This window comes from Ictalurus punctatus, chromosome 18 (genome assembly GCF_001660625.3).
Source record: "Ictalurus punctatus breed USDA103 chromosome 18, Coco_2.0, whole genome shotgun sequence".
Classification (NCBI taxonomy): Eukaryota; Metazoa; Chordata; class Actinopteri; order Siluriformes; family Ictaluridae; genus Ictalurus; species Ictalurus punctatus.
The window spans coordinates 17,328,347-17,348,423 of NC_030433.2; the positions used below are offsets into that span (position 1 = coordinate 17,328,347).

General features: G+C 37.6%; 1 protein-coding gene across 11 annotated transcripts in view; it reads left to right on the top strand.

Moving 5' to 3' along the window:
- The window catches only part of ncam1a (neural cell adhesion molecule 1a), a 318,752-nt gene that overhangs the window by 283,196 nt on the left and 15,479 nt on the right, over positions 1-20,077 (top strand). For 8 of the 11 annotated variants that reach the window (XM_047162039.2, XM_047162041.2, XM_047162045.2 and 5 more), the window contains 3 exons: positions 240-420; positions 16,803-17,010; positions 19,949-20,065. In XM_047162039.2, coding sequence (XP_047017995.1) covers positions 240-420; positions 16,803-17,010; positions 19,949-20,065 — 506 coding nt within the window. Of the gene's footprint in view, positions 1-239; positions 421-2,950; positions 4,555-16,802; positions 17,011-19,948; positions 20,066-20,077 lie in introns of those variants that run through there. The other 3 variants (XM_047162050.2, XM_017492990.3, XM_047162046.2) reach the window with 2 other exon arrangements.

Sequence of the window (20,077 nt, forward strand, 5' to 3'; positions counted from 1 at the left end):
ATATCATAAGTCAGACATGTTAGTCTATGGTTGTCTAGTCAGAAACAGATTTCTAGTTAAAAGAAAAAAAAGAGACGCAACAGTAATTAAGGATGGTGGGGGGTGGGGGGGGTTGCCTCTCCATAGTTCTTGTCTTTCCTGTTTCTGATTGGGTTTATGTTGGAGGTCAGGTTGCAGACTGTTACATGGAGAGCACCCATACTAACCATTTGTGTATTTCTATGCCTGTCTGCAAACAGAAACACCAGAACACTTGGAAGCCTGTGATCCGTGTTCCTAATGGCAGTGAGTTTTTGGTGCTAAGAGGTTTGGACTGGAACACAGAGTATGAGGTTTCTGTGGTGGCAGAGAACCAGCAGGGCCGCTCCCAGCCAGGCATCCTCTTCTTCAGGACCTCTGCAGAACCCACAGCCATCCCAGGTATTATTCATTTTGACTCTTCCCTTGTAATCCCTATCCCAGCCATAGCCCCTGTCAATCAGCACAGCCCGCAGCCGCTAAGCCTCCACTTTAGCCCTAGTTAACTCTTTTCTCCTCTGCTCTGGTTAGGGATTATGTGGGCTATCTGGATTGTGACCAGGCTTCTCCTGGTTTTACAGACAGCGATACAGTCAGAGTTTGATGAGACTGGTTTAGCTCAGTAGAGCCATAAAACAGTAAGAGATGGCTAGGAGAGCTGCTGGGGGTTAAGCCTGGAGATGTGACTCAAGTTTCGTATCACTCCAGGTCTTTACTTGCAGCCTGACTCTTCTGGCAACCCTCGGCTTGCTCTTTCACCCAGCTATATTGCCCCACTCAAAGATTCTATCGGCAAAGATGAGATTTTCTGCTTGGTACTCAAGAAGCAAAGCCACACAGAATCCCTGTCACCCCTACACCCCTCCCTTCCATTGGCTTTGGCTGCTTTGTGCTTTGTTTGCAGGGCTGTGGTTTCAGACAAGTTTGCATTCTTATGTAACCTGCCTCCCCACGGACAAAGAAATGGGCCCTCTCTTTCTGTTTTGCTTTAGTTCTGTCTCTGTCTTTGTCTGAAAGGCTAAGGTTCAGCTTACTGCAGGCTCACTGCAGTACCAAGCATTTGCTGATTGGACTGTGGGTCTTGTCTCTGTGGGGATGCAGCCTTTGGTTTTGCATGGTGGTGCTTTAACCAGATTAATCTGTTAATGCTTTTCTGGGGACCTAACAGGCTTGTGCTGGTGCATGGCACCTGCTTTCTCTCATCCGCTTGATGGGAAGCAGTCAAATAAAACAGTGGGAGGTTTGGATCTTAGACTGCTATGGCATAGCAGATGGTTCAGGGTCAGATGGATTGAGTTTAAAAAGATAGATTCAATGTGTTTTTCTTTTGCTCCTTATTTACTGAACGGGCCCACGCTTACACATTGTTGTGCCAAAGTAGTTATCTCCAGTGTGTAACATGTGGGCAATCAAAAGACATCAAGGATTTTATTTTTGGTCGAGCATCTGCATTGCTTCAGCCTCGAAAGCAGCTGCTCAGAAACTGTCTCAGTTATTTTCTCTGTTTTTATTAGTACCAGATTACATAAAGGTCTATCGGCTTTAGATCTATGTAATACATACGTAATCTCACAAGCCAGACCTCTGGCTTTTGTTAGAGAGTCTAGCACATTTCATCATGAAACTATTTTTTTTTAAAAAGACGTCATTTGACTGATGTTGAAAACGACAAGCCGCCTAACATTTCTCTATCGTGTAAAGATATCTTATTTACCCGCCCGCTGATTCAACCAAAACTTTTTGAAGAACTTTAAAGATTGTTTGAACTTTTTAAATCCAGTGACTTTATTGTGCTCCAAAAATCTCATTGTGTCATGGGATTTGATATAAAAGTTTGTTGTCACATTTTAACAAAGTGCAGCGAGCCAGTCAGATTGCAAAGTTCATGATCCTGAAGTTTTTGGCTAAAAAGGTAGGGGGAAAAGATATCAGCAATCTGAGACTACATAATACCTGACCTTTTGTCTTTGGTACATGGATGAGACACATAATGCAATGTAAACTCTTAAGTCTTTTGGTGGGAACTGTAACACTGAGGCATTAACATTAATCCATCGTAAATTTCCATTCAGCTATCCAAATCTCCCCAGATACAGCTGACCAGGAGTGAGGCTGTTCTAAAGCAATGGCTGCTAACGTTGCTCAGTTTTAGCAACAGTGGAATGCTCAGTCAGTCATCCAACAAACCATTTACACCATGTTGCATCATTGCTTGTTTATGCTTTAGGTTTTGGTCCAACTGCAACATTCCCTGGTGAAAACAGTTCAGTAGGAGAAACCATTATTTAATTTCATAGATATATATATATATATATATATATATATATATATATATATATATATATATATATATACACCTGTACATTGAGAAATTATTAAATAAATCAGGGTTCAAATTTGTTTACAAAATATTCATTATGTTTAATAACAGGGAAGTTGCTTAATGTTTTACGCCACGCATTGTTTGTCCAGTCCCTTCATCATTTACCATCTCTGTATATCCTCTACCAATGGCTTGCTATGCTGCCCCTTCATTCTGCACTATTAACATGCTATGACTTTTCTTTATTTGTTTGTATTAATGTGCTTGAATTTTCCTTTATTCTTTTCTAATCTATAGTAATCTTTCAAGTTTATGTTTCTGTATTTGACATATTCTCTGTCTCTTTCTCTCTTTTTTCCCATTTCCTTCCCTTCTTTTTTCCCTTGTTCTGTCTCTATCCGTAATCTTGGACACTGCTGGACCATCACATTTTCATATGCAAAAACACTTCGGTCTTGATTTCTCTTTATGTTTTTTTCCCTCTCCTTTGGAAACGTGGTTCTGTTTTTTTTTTGTTTTGTTTTGGGGGTTTTTTTGCGGTGGTGTGCACTGTCGCTGTGGTCTCCTGCCGCTGTGTTTATGGTGTGGCCGCGGTGTTGGCTTCTTCAGCTACACTTGGCTGCTCCTGTGTCACGTACGCTCTGGTCACTCTCATGCTCCCCATGCTGACTGTGTTCTTGCTCTCATAAACTGGAGCTCGACTGAAGAGAAGAGTGCTTGCTTCCCCCTGGCCCACTCTCCAACCTCCAACCTTCTGATCCTCTGATCTTCTGATCCCACTGCAAGCTTAACAAACAAGATCAACACTAAAAAGAAAGAAATATCAATTACATGTTAACGGGGTTACGCCGAGTACTCAATACTTGCATCATTCTGAATGTTTGTTTTTCGTTCTGATTGATTTTACACTCTCTGTTGTTTATTCCTATGACTTTTTCTGTCAAAATTAGGCACCATCTGTGTGGTTTGAAAGCTTTTGTTTTGTTTTGTTTTTAATCATGGACTTTTTGAAGCACTGTAGAACATCTTGTGCCTACCAAGAACGTCTCCAGGCTTCTCTTAGTGATGCTTTCAGTGTACTATCACTGACAAGGCATCTTCAACCAAGGGATTTTATACAAGTCCTGCTTTGATCACATGAATTTATATTCAGTTTCTTATTCCTTTTTCTTCCTAGATCTATTAGTTTGATCACAGGGCTCATAATGGAAGGTTATTTTCAAGAGGTCAGGTTTGTGTGTTAATATAAAAAAATGTTTTTTTTTGTGACAAAATGTACATAATTTTAGATAATTCTAAAAACAAATTATGACGGTGTGCTTCTTGTTCTGGATTTTTTCATTTTGATTTACTTTGTTCTTTTCTTTGCTTCTTACTTGAGGGGGAAAAAAGAAAAAGAACATGCAGTATTCAAAACATACTACCACTGTCCGAAGTGTGATTTGATTCTATTCTGTAATACGGTTTTGTAACTACATACCAATGTCTTCTCATGCAGTAATCATTGTAGGCTTTAAGAAAACAAAATAGTAAGATAAATGCATTTTAAATGAAGAAGTAATGAGAGCTTGGATCAATAGGAAGACGCACTATGGGATCTTGAGTCATAGCCGTATGCTAGCTTGAGTTCATAATACATTGGATCATAATACAGTGTGAACGTACTGTAGTGTGTGTTTTCTCCACACTGCCATGGTGCTGATTGTTGGTTCAAACTGACCCACAAAGCCTTCAGCTGTGAAAGGCAAGTGTGTTCTTCTGTACTGGTGGTTTCTCGTCATCATCCATCATCATGTGGACTGCTAAATTTTTAGAGCTTTTTTTTTGTTTTATTTTGTTTTCTTTTCTTAATGACATTTTTTAGGATACCTCACTCCTTGTCTGAAAACCAAACACGACACCCATAGGCATTTGTGTGAACTTCTTCTGTAACACTTATAATAAAAGAACGTTTGTGACACTTGCTATATTAATCCCTCTGGCCAACTGTCTGTCATTAACCAAGGTTGGTGCATCAAAAAGCATTAAGTTGTTTGAAAACCCTTTTGTTTTTTTGTTGTTTTTTTTACTTGCAGGGAGGGAATCAGTTGTCAAATGACTAATGTCAAAATGTCTTGCAATGTAAAAGCTCATGAGTCGCATATGACGTTGGGAACATCTCTAGAGTGACGTTTGCTTCCTGATTCTAATAATAATAAAATTATAAAAAATTATGCACTATGATTCTTGGAAACACTTGCCAATCACCTGCTTGGGTCTGCCTGTTAAGCAGGAGGTTGTTTTATTCATTACATTTATTTATTTATTTACTTGTATAAAATAATTGGTAGGATTACAGCACCTAGACATTTTTTAACACCACACCAGGGTTATAGCCAAAGTTTTAGTTTTTAGACGGATGCCTGGTTAAGAACAGGAAAGCGAGTAAGCAAGCATTATGTCTCCTAATGAGAATGATAATTAACCTCATTATCACAAACAGAGAGGGGAAAACCACATTTTTTCAATTTTAAACAACGCACAATTGCCTTGTTGTCCTTGCGTTTAACTGCTTAATTGCTAATGGCACCATGGCATGTATAGGCTAATTGACCAGAGACCTACCTTTTGCAACACTAACTGTAGACATCTAAGGCGACTGTTGAAGATTGCAATTATCTCTTTGTAGAACAATGACTCTGCTATGTTCTCTTAAAAAAAATTTTTTACGATACCAACATTTAAGACTGAAATTTGTTTCCTTGCCAAGATTGCATATAACAGTTTGCCAACACATTTTACCAATAAGATCATTTAAATAGTATATTTACTGAGATATTATGGTATATTATGTTGGTAATGATGCTACATATGGGCCCTTTTGTTCCTTTTTGTTGCCATCAGAAATCTAGGATGGACCTGATATCCACATTAGGGTAGCTCAGGCCCACTTCCTTGTGATTACACCCATGCTCGTGTCATTATATACTTTTTGTACGAAGTTTGTAAATATTATGGTTGACTGTTGAACATTGTGATTATCTTGTCCTAATCCAAGGACTCAACTAATTCCTCAATCTTTAGTGACTTGGAAAAACATGCAATGAAAATGGTTTACATGCCATAACTGTTATGCTAGCTAGGTAACATGCTTGCAGTCAACTTCAGTAAAACAGCTTAGGATGAGTACATTAGTCAGCTGTGAGAAGCAGTCAAGAAAAATTTCAGTCAGTAGGACATTTTACCACTGAAATCACATAGACATGAATGGCAGTGGAGTGATATGGACCACAAATCCATTGGTTCCTCTTTTGCTTGGTTTGGGTTGATTTCTATTTAGGGTTTAGTTGGTGTTAATTTTGGGTTTGGTTTGGTTTTTATTTTGGGTTTGCTTTGGTTTGATTGGAATTTGGTTTGGTTTTAGAACCATCAGAAACATGACCTGGCCTGGGCTTCAAATTTAAATGGTTCAGCCCCCCTCATGACCTCATCCATGCTTCACACTCTTGGTATCCACTTTTGCGAACAGCAGACATAGTCGTAATATCATAGCAGCAATTTTATTCTAGGGAAGAGAAATTGGTTATAAGTTGGTGGGATAGATGGCATTAAATCTCAGAAATGTTACTATAAAAAGGACAACACATAATAGCATACCAAAAAGTGTAGGAATTAATTAACCAGAAGCTGATTCCACAAACACCACATTGTAGTCCAGCAATACTGATAATTCCATTCCACTGATAAAACATAAGACATGACCACATGTAAATAGTTATGTAGCTAAGCACTATGCTAACCTGAGACTAACACAACTTAGCGACAGTGGTGCTTGAAAGTTTGTGAACCCTTTAGAATTTTCCATATATCTGCATAAATATGACCTAAAACAACAACATATTTTCACACAAGTCCTTAAAGTAGACAAAGAAAATCTGATGTGAAAATCTGATGATGCTTTAGGTCATATTTATGAAGAAATATAGAAAATTCTAAAAGGCTCACAAACAATTAACACCACTGTAGGTTACAAACAAAAAAAAATCTCATGAATGACTACATTTGCAATATTTAATTTGCCATTGCAGAGACATATGCAGCTAATCATTTTTTTCTGTTCTGTATTTGAGCCAGCAGAAACCACCTGGAATACAAACTGGGGTGATTCAAGCCCTCTGTAGCTAAATCTCTTCTCTGCGTGATGAACACTTTTTTGACCATCAGTCTAGAGCATGGTACTTTTAGTATTTAGCACAGCAGGTCCATTCAATTTATTGTACTTATATTAAATGCAAAATTATTAGAGAATGTCAGAAAGTCTGGAGCTGGCTTGAAGTAGAATGCCAAGAAGCAAATTCTTATAAATTCTGTTTGAAAAGGAATGTCTAATTAACTTCATCTGTGTTTTCTAAGTGGCTGTATCTGTTGCTAAACATAAGACTTTAGCATGTTTTCTGTGTTTTTACAATACAATTATATAATACAGCAGTTTGTCTTAGCTTTATCACAGTATTATGATCAATAGTTTATTATTATGAGCAATAGTTTATTCAATGGTTTATTTCATTATTTTATACACAGCAAAAAAAAGTCTTAGATGACATACAGTAATTAGGAGCAAATTTTACTGCAAAATAAATTGCATTACATAGTTTGGCTCATTAAATATTATTGGGAAATGTGTTATTAAATACAGATTAGCTTTAAACCCTGCACTTATCCAGTATTCTGTGAAGAGAAGAGGAGCTTCCAGCTTACAATCATGAATCACATATTCATTTCCTTTTAAAATGCACATATATCATGCTAGAAGATACATCATACCTAGAAGAAACTTTTTAAACAGCCTGATACATTTCTCCTCATGTTCCAGCTAGTGTTCCATATTCAGGTTGTCATCTGTGCAGTGAGAATTTGTGGAGACAGGTGAGAAGCTTATAGGACATTCTGGACATCTTGCTGACTCAGCAGGTGGGGGCTTTGGTGTTGGAGAGCTCAGAGCCAGCCTTTGTTCTTAAGACGTGTGATGTGATTTATTGCTGCGCTTAAAATGTGTCCCAGTGCAGAGGAAAACAAATGTTAGGCCGCAGAGAGCCTTGAACCATTTCGAGCTGGGCAGTAGATTAAAGCTGCCAGTCATGTCTCCAATTTTCTCAAGCCAGATGTGCTCTCCAAAACACAGCTGGAATCAGAGATGGAGAAAAACACTGGCAGACATACAGACGGAGAGATAGAGGTTGAATGGCAGTATAGTATCGCTGCCCGAGTAAGTGATCAGTTCTTATCTATAAGACAGATACCACTTTTCCACCAGGGCTGTTGGAGAAGCTGGAGCCGGTGCTTGGCCAGAGGGTGGTACTCGCTCAGAACCAGCTCGTGTTTCCAGTGACAAGCGAGCTGAACCCACTATGTCATCAACAATGCAAGCTGAACCCACTATCCACTAATCCATTGCCTTTTCTTGTCATCTCATCTCACAATCCTATGGTGGCCATTTCCCATGCTATCTCCTCATCATTTTCTGATGCTACTTTCCAATTAGTCTTGAATTTCTCTCAGCGACCAGACAGCAAGGAGGGCATTTATCTCTTCTGCCGACCACTGTTGAACATGTTTAATCTCTAATTGTGATTGTTTAACGCAACTCAGAAATAAGCTTTTAAAAATGACACCTTTCAAACTGCGGTCTGTAGTGAAAGCTCAGCCTACTAGCGTCAGGTGCCCTTGTTCAAGACCCGCAAGATTTCAGCGCCGGTTCAACTCCAGGAATTGGGTCCAGGGTTTTTTTGTGTGGAAAAGCGCAACCTGGTTCAAGATTGGACTCCAGCTCCGGCTCCGGCTCCAGACCCGGTGGAAAAGTGCTAACAGTTGAAGATTTTAGAAGTGATAATCCCAGCATTGAATTCTCTAACACACTAAAGAAGGAGGCATCTCAAACACATAGAACTGTGAAATCAAGAACCAGCACTAGATAACCAAAATATGAGTTCTAAGCTTTGCCTTAGTTAAACCTGGAATCTTAGTGTTCTTTTGTTTGTCACTTAAGTTTCAACAGGGCGTTTCCATATCAGAAGGGAGTCCAAGTAGAATCCCTTTAGAAAGCTAAGAACCCTTACATATCCAAAGAATGCTTGGGGAAAGTGTGCCTCAGATGTGTGAAAAATTAAAGGAAAACTTGGTGGTTCTGTTATCTTATGGGGGAATGTATTTATTTTGCTTGCATGGTTTGGATCCACTTGTCCCCATTGAGGTAAGTCATTGCAAATCAATACAAAGTTCTTCTGACTGGTCACCTTTACCCTATAATGAAACATTTTTATCCTGGTGGGAGTGGTCTCTTCCAGGATGACCCTGCCTCCATCCACAGGGCATGAGAGCTCACTGAATGGTTTGTTGAGTATAAAAATGATGTCAATCATATGCTACAACCTTCAGATCTCAATCCATTTGCTTACTTATGGGAGAATTTTGGAGTGCAATGTTAGACTCCACCTCCATCAAAACACCACTATTCTTTTAGAAGAGTGATGTTCATCCCTCCAGTACAGTTCTAGAGATTTGTAAAATTGATGCCAAGTAGGATTGAAGTTGTTGTGCTGACTTATTGTGGCTCAGGATCTAACTAACACACTTTGTTGTTTTTTTCCTTTAATTTGTCACCCATTTGTATAGTGTATACATCCACTGATTGTAGCCCACCTTTGCTGTGCACAGTTTGTCAGCTCACCTCTAAGCTGCCTGTCAACCACTTCAGAACAGATACTACAGTAGTCTGTGTTGTGCTGGTACTAATATATGTAGTCTGTGGTGGTCCTTTGAGGAACCTTTCCACTGAAGGATGGGGTAGCTACTAGGTGGCAAACTGTACCTTGAGGCAGATGGACTACAGACCAATATTATATTTCCTCAGAGTGACCTAGATGGTAAGTCGTACTGATAAAATGGCCTATAAGTGTAGGTCACTCTTAGGCCCCATTCACACCTGGCATTAACATGCATCCTGGGTGATCCAATCGTAAGTGGACAGCGCTAAGTACAGGTGTGAATCGACTCAAATGCGTCTTGACTACACATTGTGATCCGATCATTCAGTCCAAATTTGGAGGTGGTCTGGTCAAATTTGTACTGTGAACGTGAATATATCTCAATGCGTCTCGGACAACAACAAAGGACCGCCTAATCAAAGGCTTCATCGTCCTATCCGTAAAAAATACGTAATCATTGCGAGACACATCGCTTTTTTGTGTTGTCTCACCGCCTGTTAATTTATAGGTTTTGTTAGCAGACCACGCAAGTGAAGCATTTGAAACAGCCTATTACATTTATATAAAATAGGATTTGTGGGACATTTCTGCCTGAAAATAAATTCAGCAGAAGGCTGACATTATAAATGTGTGGCACCCTTCCTCTAGAGGAAATGATGTATGATATCTGAACACAAGTGTTCACTAACGCCAGGTGTGAATGGTTATGCATCTTGTTTACTTGTGATCAGATAACTCAATACGGATGTTAATACCAGGTGTGAACAGGGCCATAGGTTGTTTTGGATAGTTAAGGGTTTATTAGCTTTTTAAATGCATTCTGCTTAAAACTCTTCCTGAAGAGCATACCTAGTGTTGTAAGTTTATTAGAACTTTTAAGGGGCCCCTAAAGGGATAAGCTGAAAAAAAGTTGTAGATTTCTAGAACCTTTTTTTGTAGGTATACTATGTAAAAGGGTTCCACAGAGGTTCAAGAATAGTTCAAAGAAGAGCCAATTTTACTTGAAGATCCATTGGAAACATGCTAAAAATTTTTTTGCTTGATCCAGGTAGTTTACTATAGGACGCCAATGTAGAATCCTAATCTGTTCCTGTTGAATGCACAAAATTTATGGAACCTTTAACTACTTAAATGTACTTGTTTAGTATCTTTCACCATGTCTGTTGTAGGGTTCTACATATAATCTTTAAGAGTCCCTTCAAGACTATCAACAGAAAAACCCTTTATGGTGCTAGATTATGCTTTTTCTTATGAGAATATAGTTTTTTAACACTGAGGGGGGAAAAGATCAATCTAGAACCCTTAAGGAGTCTTTGGTTGTCCCTCTGGGGGAACCTTTGGAGGTTCAGTGTAAAGTGTTTACCAATGATAATTTAAAAAAGAGAAAGAAATGTACATTATAAGAATAGTTGTATTTGTTAACAAATGTGTTTTTAAGGGTGTTTAAAACAGCTATGTGGAACCATTTCTTCTAAGAACGCATATGATGCAAAAAAAAAAAAAAAATTTAAATAAACCTAGAACCCTTGAGGGAGCTTGTCTATCTGGGGGAACCTTTAGAGGTTCTGTGCAGGACCCTACAAGTGAGTGTTTACCAAAGAGAAAGAGTTTTAAGCAGAAGCTAAGAGCCGTAAAGTACATAAAGAACAACTAGAGCATAGTTTAAAAGGGTTCCATCTTTTCTGAAAGGAAAACCGTTTGTTGTATGGATCTACATAGAAATCTCTAAGTGGTACCCCAGAAGGTCAAAACAAAGAAGACTATATATGGGACTAGATGGATCTTTTTTTCTTCTAAAGCCTAGTTCACACTAGACAGACGCCAACCAACACCAACAGACACGTTTGTTTGATTTTGTCAGATCGGTGTGTTAATCCTGTTGGCATTGGTCGGCGTTTGTTTTCACAAACTGAAAATGTTCAATTACCGTTTGTCGGTCGTGAAATGTCTGAGCAGTGTGGTATGATATTCCAACAAACTCTGATATAATCTGACTTGGACACAAACTGTTTCTATGAGATCCCAGAGAACTCCACAGAAATGAAAGCCTGTGTGCTAGGTGCTAGGCGTGCTAAATCGTTGTGGGTAAAATGGCAGATTTCTGGACGAATCAGAAAGAAGAGGATAAACTATGTATCGATGTGTTATTTAAATAAAATAGTCTATTTTGACCCCGGGTAGGGATCATCTACTTTTGTGTTTTGGTTTTAATCGGGACAACCTGCTAACCGTGTGCCATTTTCCGTATTCTGTTTCATCAAAATCACAAAATATGTTCATAACTTAGATTTGCATAAAAATATTTTTTTAATGTATGATCTAATAATGGCTTTAGATTACCACATAGCCTATCTTAAGATGCCTTTCTCTGAGTTGCAGAAACTGCTTAGAGGCAAACTGAGCAAAATTTGAAAGCTTTACACATCCTGTGTCTGCAGTTCTCTGCATAAATGTAAGCAAGCACCCTTTTGCTCATATCGAACAACCAATAATCATCATATTATGGACAGCTAATATCCCTTAACTTCCATCTGTGTATGCAGTGGTAAATGGTGTTTACCAAAGTATTCCCGAGCCCATGTCAGTATATCCATTACAGACTCATGACTGTTTTTAAGACAGTGACGTCTGAGGGATCGGAGATCACGTGCATTCAGAAGTGATTTTTGGCCTTGCCCTTTACGCACCAAGATTTGACCTGATTCCTTGAATCTGTTAATAATATTGTGCACTGTAGAAGGTGAAATGCCCAAAATCCTACAGATTTGTTGTTCTCAAAGTGTTGGATTATTCGCTGACGCATCTGTTGGCAGATTGCCGAGCCTCGACCCATTCTTGCTCTTGAAGGACTAGGCCTTTTTGGAGGCTCCTTATATTCTGTGATTAGACGATTACCTGACCTGTTTCACATCACCTTCTTATTTCAACTTGTCACATCACCATTAGTCCTAAATTGCCTCTGTCCCAACTTTTTTCGAACATGTTGCATGCATCAATTTCAAAATAAATGTTTACCTTCAAAAAACTATGCAGTTGATTAGGTAAAACATCAAATACCTTATCTTTATATGTTTTTTTGTTTAAATACAAGTCAAAGTAGTGACTTGGTGTAGTTTACAAGTTTAGAATATGTGTATTTGGAAAGTAATGCTTTAAAAAGTGTGTTTCCTCAAGGAATAATGGCATGTCTAAGGGTCCTAGTTTCCTAAAGAAGATCTACTTAACAGCTTCTCTGAAAGTAAAACCCTCCAGGAAGTCCCTCAGAGAGACAAACTGAAGAATGCTATCTGGTGTTCTTTCAAAAAATTGATGCAAAAAAGTATTTGGTATTATGAATACAAATATTGTTTGAAAGAAGTAGCACTTTTTTTTTTTTAGATTTAAGAGGTATTTCATATAACTACAGAGACTAGTTAAGACAGATTTTTGCGTAAAGTGTTCTAAGAGAAGTTTCACACAGTATGCCTTACTAACTGATGCACATTGAAGCTGCAGGTTACGATGTGAAGCATGGTGAAAATTGAATTGCTTTCTCTCTAATCTATTTCCGTCTTAACTCTGCTTTGAACGCATCAATAATTCATGGTCTCTTGAAACATTTAAATGTGTTTATTTATAAGGCTGTAAATGAAGGGCACATTTCATTAGATATAGATATTTTAGTTTAGACCCTGACAGAATGTCAGCTAATGATAATTAATTACACAGCCAATACAGCATTGAGGGTTTTTTGGCTAAGACTGTACTTCCTGAGTTGAACGGTTCTTGATGAGAAGAGTTCAGCAGAAATGTTTATTGAGTGAAAGTAAAGACTGGTATATTAGAAAATTGCAGAAATAATGTTTTCCAACCTAATCTTCGAAAGCTAAGAAATAATAAGTCAACTTGAAAGAGGTGTTCATGTTCAGCTCTGTGCTTCAATCAGACATATCCCTTATAGCCCAGGCTCTCAATCCTGAAAAGCATAGAACCTGGCAGTGATGACTGACTGGAAAGCACATGCTGGAGAAAGATAACAGGGATTCACAGAGGCTGTTATGGAGGAAAAGAAGCAGTGAATGCTGCCAATTAATATTAATTCAGCAGAAGAGCTGAATTAGCAAAACCTTTTTTTTTCCTATTTTCCCTCTTTTTTTCACTACTTTGTGCTTCTCAGTTTCTCCAGTCATCTATACAACTCTATACAACATTTATACAAATAAACTGTATCTTTCAGGGTATAAACACCTGTCGCTTGTCTTTTGTACCTCTACTTTCTGTAGAAGACCAAAAGGATGTAGTGTACATATTAAAGTTATTCACAGTATATAATTGGGGACTCTAAGGACCACTGTTGCACCTTCAAGGATACATTTGCATTACATTTCTGCTTCTGACTATACTTCCATTAAAAAAAAAAAAAATTAACTTGCAAACTGGCTCATATTTAGCATTTACTCTACTCTGGGATAATCTTCATTAATCAACAAGCAGGCCTGCCATCTGATCTCATCTAATCTCCTATATTTAAAGCTGCAGTCTGTGATATTAAACATGTGTCCTTGAAAAACCACATCATATTTCCAAACAGTAAGCATATTAAAACATTTTAAAACACCTTTACATGCTGTTATTTGTAATATTGTCACTCATGAAATGTGGCTAAAGTATTGTTTTCATTTGCATTTTTCTGGCCCTGAGATGACCTCTTCCCAGAACAGAGTCACTCACGTCTGCCATCTTTCCTTTAACAGACAACTTATTTTCAATAGAATAGGTGGGGTCAGATGTGATAGGTTGGAGGCATGAAAGTAAGTCTTGTCAATGTTTTATAATAATTGCAATTCACCTCACATACAGCAGATTTCCCTAAACATTACACACTGCTGCTTTAATCTGTAGCCATTACACTTAAGATCCACCATTTGTATATTTATGTTTACTCCTCCATAATTTTTACATTATAAATTATGGGTCATTCAGGATCACACCTTGTTACACTGTAGGTTTTTTTTTTTTAATTGTAAAGCCACTAATGGATGTCATACTTTATCCCAGACTGGGATTAAGTATTGAAAAAAATGTTGCCTCATGCGATGTGGAGTTACTGTTCCCACCTGAAGTTGATTATATTCCTATAAAAGCACCTCCAAGCAAGTGTTATTTATTTATTTATTTATTTTTTATTCCTCTTATACTGCAGCCATTTGCCAGGCCAGGCCAGGCTGTTTTGTCGATTAATGTGGAGCGTCCGCAATACAAGTCCCTGAAGTTGTTACTATTGAAACCGTAACATATTAGAATGAGCATATTATATGAATCTTGCAGCTGGAACGATTGTCAGAGCTGATGTTATAGAAAATCAGTCACCACCTCCTGACCAATCAGAAGGCTGTGGGATATGCATAATTGTTTTTAAAAATGCTGTAGATGTATTCATATTATTATGGACAGCTGATATTTTTGCTCTGAGCACAAATTCGGTTACCACTCCATTCCCCCTGGAGTACTGTGTGGGTGCAGGCTTGCTCAAGGGCACAATGACAGTAGCAGAACATTAACAGGATATTAACAGCTCATATTGCACTCATGACCTCATGGACCAAAGGCAAATGTTCTCACTATGTTTCCACCACCCACGCACTCCTTCAAAGTGTTCTGTACATTTAGATTCTTTTCAGATTGTGTCCATATATCTAAGAAAATCTTGTAGTAGCAGGTTGTTGTAAACATGGTGTAAACCATGGTGTAAACATTTTTATCACTGGTAAGTAGTACAGCACTTCCTGTTTACTTTTTTCCTGTTGAAATGCATAGCATGGTCCAATTTCAGAGTTTGTCAATGTGTAAGCCTGTGTTTTATATGGCTATGCAGTCTTCTAAAGTAGCAATGCTCTAAAGCACGAAACCCTTAATAATAAGACTAGAGTCTCAATTTCATGCCAGCGCAGTTTCTGTGTAAAAAAAAACTTTGTTAGATGGAAGACACAAGCTGCAAAAACCTTTGCCTCTGAAAGTGGATGCTGTGCAGATGAGTAATGCAGGATGATCAGGTTTTCAGCATTCTGTGTTATACTGCATAAACATTATGGAGTCTTTCCTTAGAAAAAGGTGTTGTCTTGTATGTTTCAGCTATTGTATTTAACCACAGGAAGCTTGTGTGTGTGGTGTGTGTCTGGCTTTGTTCTTCATTGAGGAATGAATAATTATATTTTTTATTCCCCTTAGGGACGCACCAAAAATTTGTTCAGCTGGATGAGTAATGATGCATTATATTTTAACTTACTGTTTCTGTTGTTTTGCTCTGGTTATTGATAACCTGTTCAAATCAAACATGCAAAGAACCATTGAGTAACCTATAACCCATAACCATAGTGTCATCTATCACTATACAAATTAAGTATGATTCCCCTATTAAAGCTTATTCTTTATCAGTCACAGTTAGGTCACAACAATTAAGAGACAAGTGATCATCTGTAATAAAATTCAATACATTTCCAATCACTCTTTTTATGTCAGGATACGCACAGTAATAGCATGAGTTGATGAGTTTAGTTTACAGGAACACTCCTTTGTATTTCTAATCTAATGTATTTCTAATCTAATCTGCTTCCCTGTACTGGGGGAAAAAATCTGAATAGTTGTTGAGACAGACAGTAAATGTTAATGTGTTCTCAAAATATTTTTCCTGGAATGATTTCTTAAATTCTTCTCTCAAGTATGTTTGTGTGCGTTGCTCTAAATCTGTATAATTAATATTTTAAGAGATAGGACTATTTAGAGGGAATTATTTGAGGTTATATTTTGGCAAGACGTAATCAGTATAACTCAAAGTAAAACATCAAAGTGCATCAATTATGGCCTGATGGTGCATGGCTGCCACAAAACCTTGAGGAAAGTGTATAACCTTATTCACTTTTTGAAATTTCATAAGCATTAAAGTTTCTTTGGTTGTCCCTTTGGGGGAACCCTTATAGTTTCTAAGTAGAACTCTACAAGAGAGTGTTTCCTTTTGAGAAATTGTTCAAAGTGGAACCTTTTTTTTTTTTCTTTAAAGATAATAACTGTTAATTATCCAATAAACTCTTAAAAACGCATGAAGAAATAAATCCTTCATGTCTGTTTCGTAAGACTGCTGAATTTTTGCTGACCGTTCAATAATGCCCTTATCCTTCCAGTGAGTTATATGTTGTTTTCTCAGTACAAGGAAATGTTGAAATCCTTGACTGTGGTGATCATGGACAAAATGTGGATCATCACACGGTAAAATGTGATGGATAAAGGTTAGGTTAAAATGTTACACTATTCCTTTTATGTAAAGAATAAAAGACTTGGGTGTGCTAATTTAGAAAAATAATCAATGAAGAGGTTCTGTAACGTGGCCCAGCGCAAAGCAAAGTTAATGGTAACACCATGAATGTGATTATTTTCCCATAATAACACGTCCTAAACACAGTATTATACACCGGCAATTTGCCTAATTTTTTACTGATTTAAGAACAGCAGGTCATACATTTTACCCTTGAGTCCCGTAAATGTAAGTTAGTTCCTGGTATCACCTATGGTGCTAAATTCTGACACTGGAGACTCATGTTTTTGGTCTTGGCCACAAACTAGATTTTTAGTAAAGTGTTATCCTAATCTAAATGTACACAATCTGGTGCTGACGTAGTCACAGAAGAAGTCTTGTGCATCGAAGAACCCTACACTTAGCACGTTTCTTTCTCTTTCTTCCTAAGACCCAGTGGCCAGTGGTTCAAGCCTTGGTACAGGAGCCATCGTGGGCATTCTCATCGTGGTTTTCCTCCTGCTGCTGATCGGCGTGGACGTCACCTGCTACTTCCTCAACAAATGCGGCTTGCTCATGTGCATTGCTGTCAACTTCTGCGGCAAGTCTGGCCCCACCGCCAAGGGCAAGGACATTGAAGAGGGCAAGGCAGCTTTCACGTGAGCACTTAATTTCTTTTGCTTCCCTCAGTTTTGTGTCAATCTGTGCTATAGGCACTGTGCCATTCATCAGACCTCCAGTTTCATTATCATCTCCATCAGTAACAGGCTTGATTGGAGCTTATCTGACTCTATGAATGAGAATAATGGCAATATGATGGGCGGCTCACTCGGAGTAGGGCACCATGATGTAGGTTGCAATAAGAATAATGTGGAGTCTCGGTGTCATAGACATAAAATCACTATAGTTAACTGTTACAGTGAAATTGGTTTGTAAGTGGTATAATTCTGTGTGTGTTGAGCACAGAGCGCCAATGAGGTAAGGGAAATCTTGCCTGTTAAAATCTCCGAAGCCTAAATATATGGAAGAACAATACTATAAAGAAATTGGCCAGGCTAACCTGAGCTGAAAGCTGGTGTTTTATGCTAATCACATTGCTATAATCTGAAAAGTGAAATGGCTTCAGGAATCAGAGATATGCCTGAAAATAAGCTAGAAAAGTAAAAAATAAAAATACAATGATTAATCCTGAACCGGTTACAAATTTTAGGTTAGCAAAATGTTTTCTGAACTTTTTTTTTTTTCACGTTCTAGATCTATTGAGTTTTCTGTGTTTTCTAAGAACATTTTTGAAAATTTGTGTCTCAAATATCACATTATAAGCACAACACTTTTTCATTATACATTTTGTCCTTGAGAATGTATGTAGTACCTGGACTTTTTGCGTCTGGTAGTATCATTTCAAATCAAATGGTAATTTTTAGCAAAATCAAACAAATAAATAAACAAATAAACAAACAAAAGAAAAAAAACAGAAGTAACAGATCACCATGTGTTAACACTTGTTATTGAACCACATCAGTAAAACCTCCATAGAACAAATTTTCTGTGTAAATATGTTAACACTAAAATTTACTATATTGTTTTATACTATACTGATCGTCCAACTCACAACATTGCAGGAGAATAATGTACATCACCTTTTTAGAACCTGTCAGATTTTTTTGTGAATGTTTTTCTAGTGTAGTTTTATTTGCGTAACTACCTAGCATAAACAAAAGGTGGGTCTCAACCAGCTCCCTAGTTCAGTAGCCAGGGCACAGATCAGGCAGTCGGCCATTTTAAGGGCTGTCTCAATCACAAAATCTTTCCAGTGCACTGGGAAAATCCCACAATGCACCGCAAAAATCAGGGAGCATCGATGCTCACTATGTTCCCTTACTGGATATGACGTCATGTTTTCTGAAGCTCTCTGCCAACTTTCTCGAAAAATGTAAGTAGCTTGTTATCGTTATTGTATTTCTCAAATGATTACTTATGTTAGCGATTTTTTACTTTATTTTACATTCTGTTGTTTAATCTAATCTAAGATCTTGCTTGACATATTATGACAGAAATGCATGTGATTAAGCTAACAAATTTATATGACATATACAATTTAATATAATAAGTTTTGAATTTTTTGGTGACGTTTTACAACGCTAATACATAGTCATGTCGTGAGAAATTCGGTTATCAGTGTCCCACTGTGTAGTGAGCCAGGGTCCTTACCAGTGCCCGAACTTGTGTACACAATATACTAATTCGCAGCCTACAGAACTAGGAAGCTGCTTAAGACATACCCAAAGCCAAGTCAGTTATGAACCAACAGGGAGCCATGAGTTGCTTTATAGAGAACATTTATTTAGCTAATGAAGAGTCAAGTTGGCCTGGTTGGGGCAAAAAGCAGAAGCAGGACACCATGCTGTTAAACTTCTTCTGTTTATATGTGTTCATTTGTAATACTGCAACCAATCACAGATTACTTCATGCAAACTGTTAATAAGGCACATCTGGGAAAAAAAATCATAACACAAATGTACCATAATACTAAAACAAATTAATAAATGCATGTCATAACCATAGATGTAGATATTACTGAGCTGAATGGACTTCTCTCGATTTTTGGTAATCCTAGGTTTATAAATCTTCTATGAGACACAGGAAGGGAATAATATAATTGGTCAATGTAATTGATTTTGGTTCATTAATTCAAAATTTCAACTAACAAAAAGTGAACAAAGCTCTTTTTTTCCTCAATATAATTAAATTGCCTCTCTTCCATAATTATACTTGAGAAAATAAATAGTTTAAAGTTGCTATTTAGTGTTTATAGTTAGCTAAAAATCAGTTAAAAACGGTTACATGGGTACTGTAAAAAAGTATTTGTCCCATGCTGATTTTATGTTTTTTGTGTATATCTCATACTAAGTAGTTTCAGATCTTTAAACGCAATACAATATGAAAACAAAGGAAACCCGTGGATACAAGCAATACAGTTTTTTTTTTGTTTTTTTTAAATAAAATTTAAAAAACGGGGCGGGGGGGGGTTGGCCCACTCTTCTTTGCGGAACTGCCTTAGTTCAGCCGCATTTAAGAGTATTTGAGCATGAACTACCCATTTAAGGTCCTGCCACAGCATCTCAATTGGTTCAAGTCAGGACTTTAACTAGGCCAATCCAAAACTTTAATTTTGCTTCTTTTAAGCAATTCAGAGGTGGACTTACTCCTATGCTTTGGATCACTGTCTTGCTGCATGATCCAGTTGAGTTTGAGTTTCAATTTATGGACTGAAGACCAGACATCTTAGGATTCTTCAAAAACAGAAGAAATCAGGATGGGGCAAATACTATTTCACAGCACTGTATACATAAAATGTCTAACAATTGGTGTTGTTGCAGGAACATGCAGCACAACTAGACAGATTAGTTATTAGTTATATCTGCACTTTTAAGTTACATCGATAGACAACCATTCATTTTATAGCACAAAAAGAATGTGGCCATATTGCTCTGTCGAGAATCTGTAAAGCTGTTTAGGACAATAATATGTACCTAAGGTCATAACATTGTACTGGATCTGAAAAATATAAATCTTTTATCCATTATCCTCTAACAGGAAAGATGAGTCAAAAGAGCCCATAGTGGAAGTGAGGACTGAGGAAGAGCGCACCCCCAACCATGAGGGAGGAATCCCCACTGAACCCAATGAGACCACCCCACTTACCGACCCTGAGTGAGTCTCTCT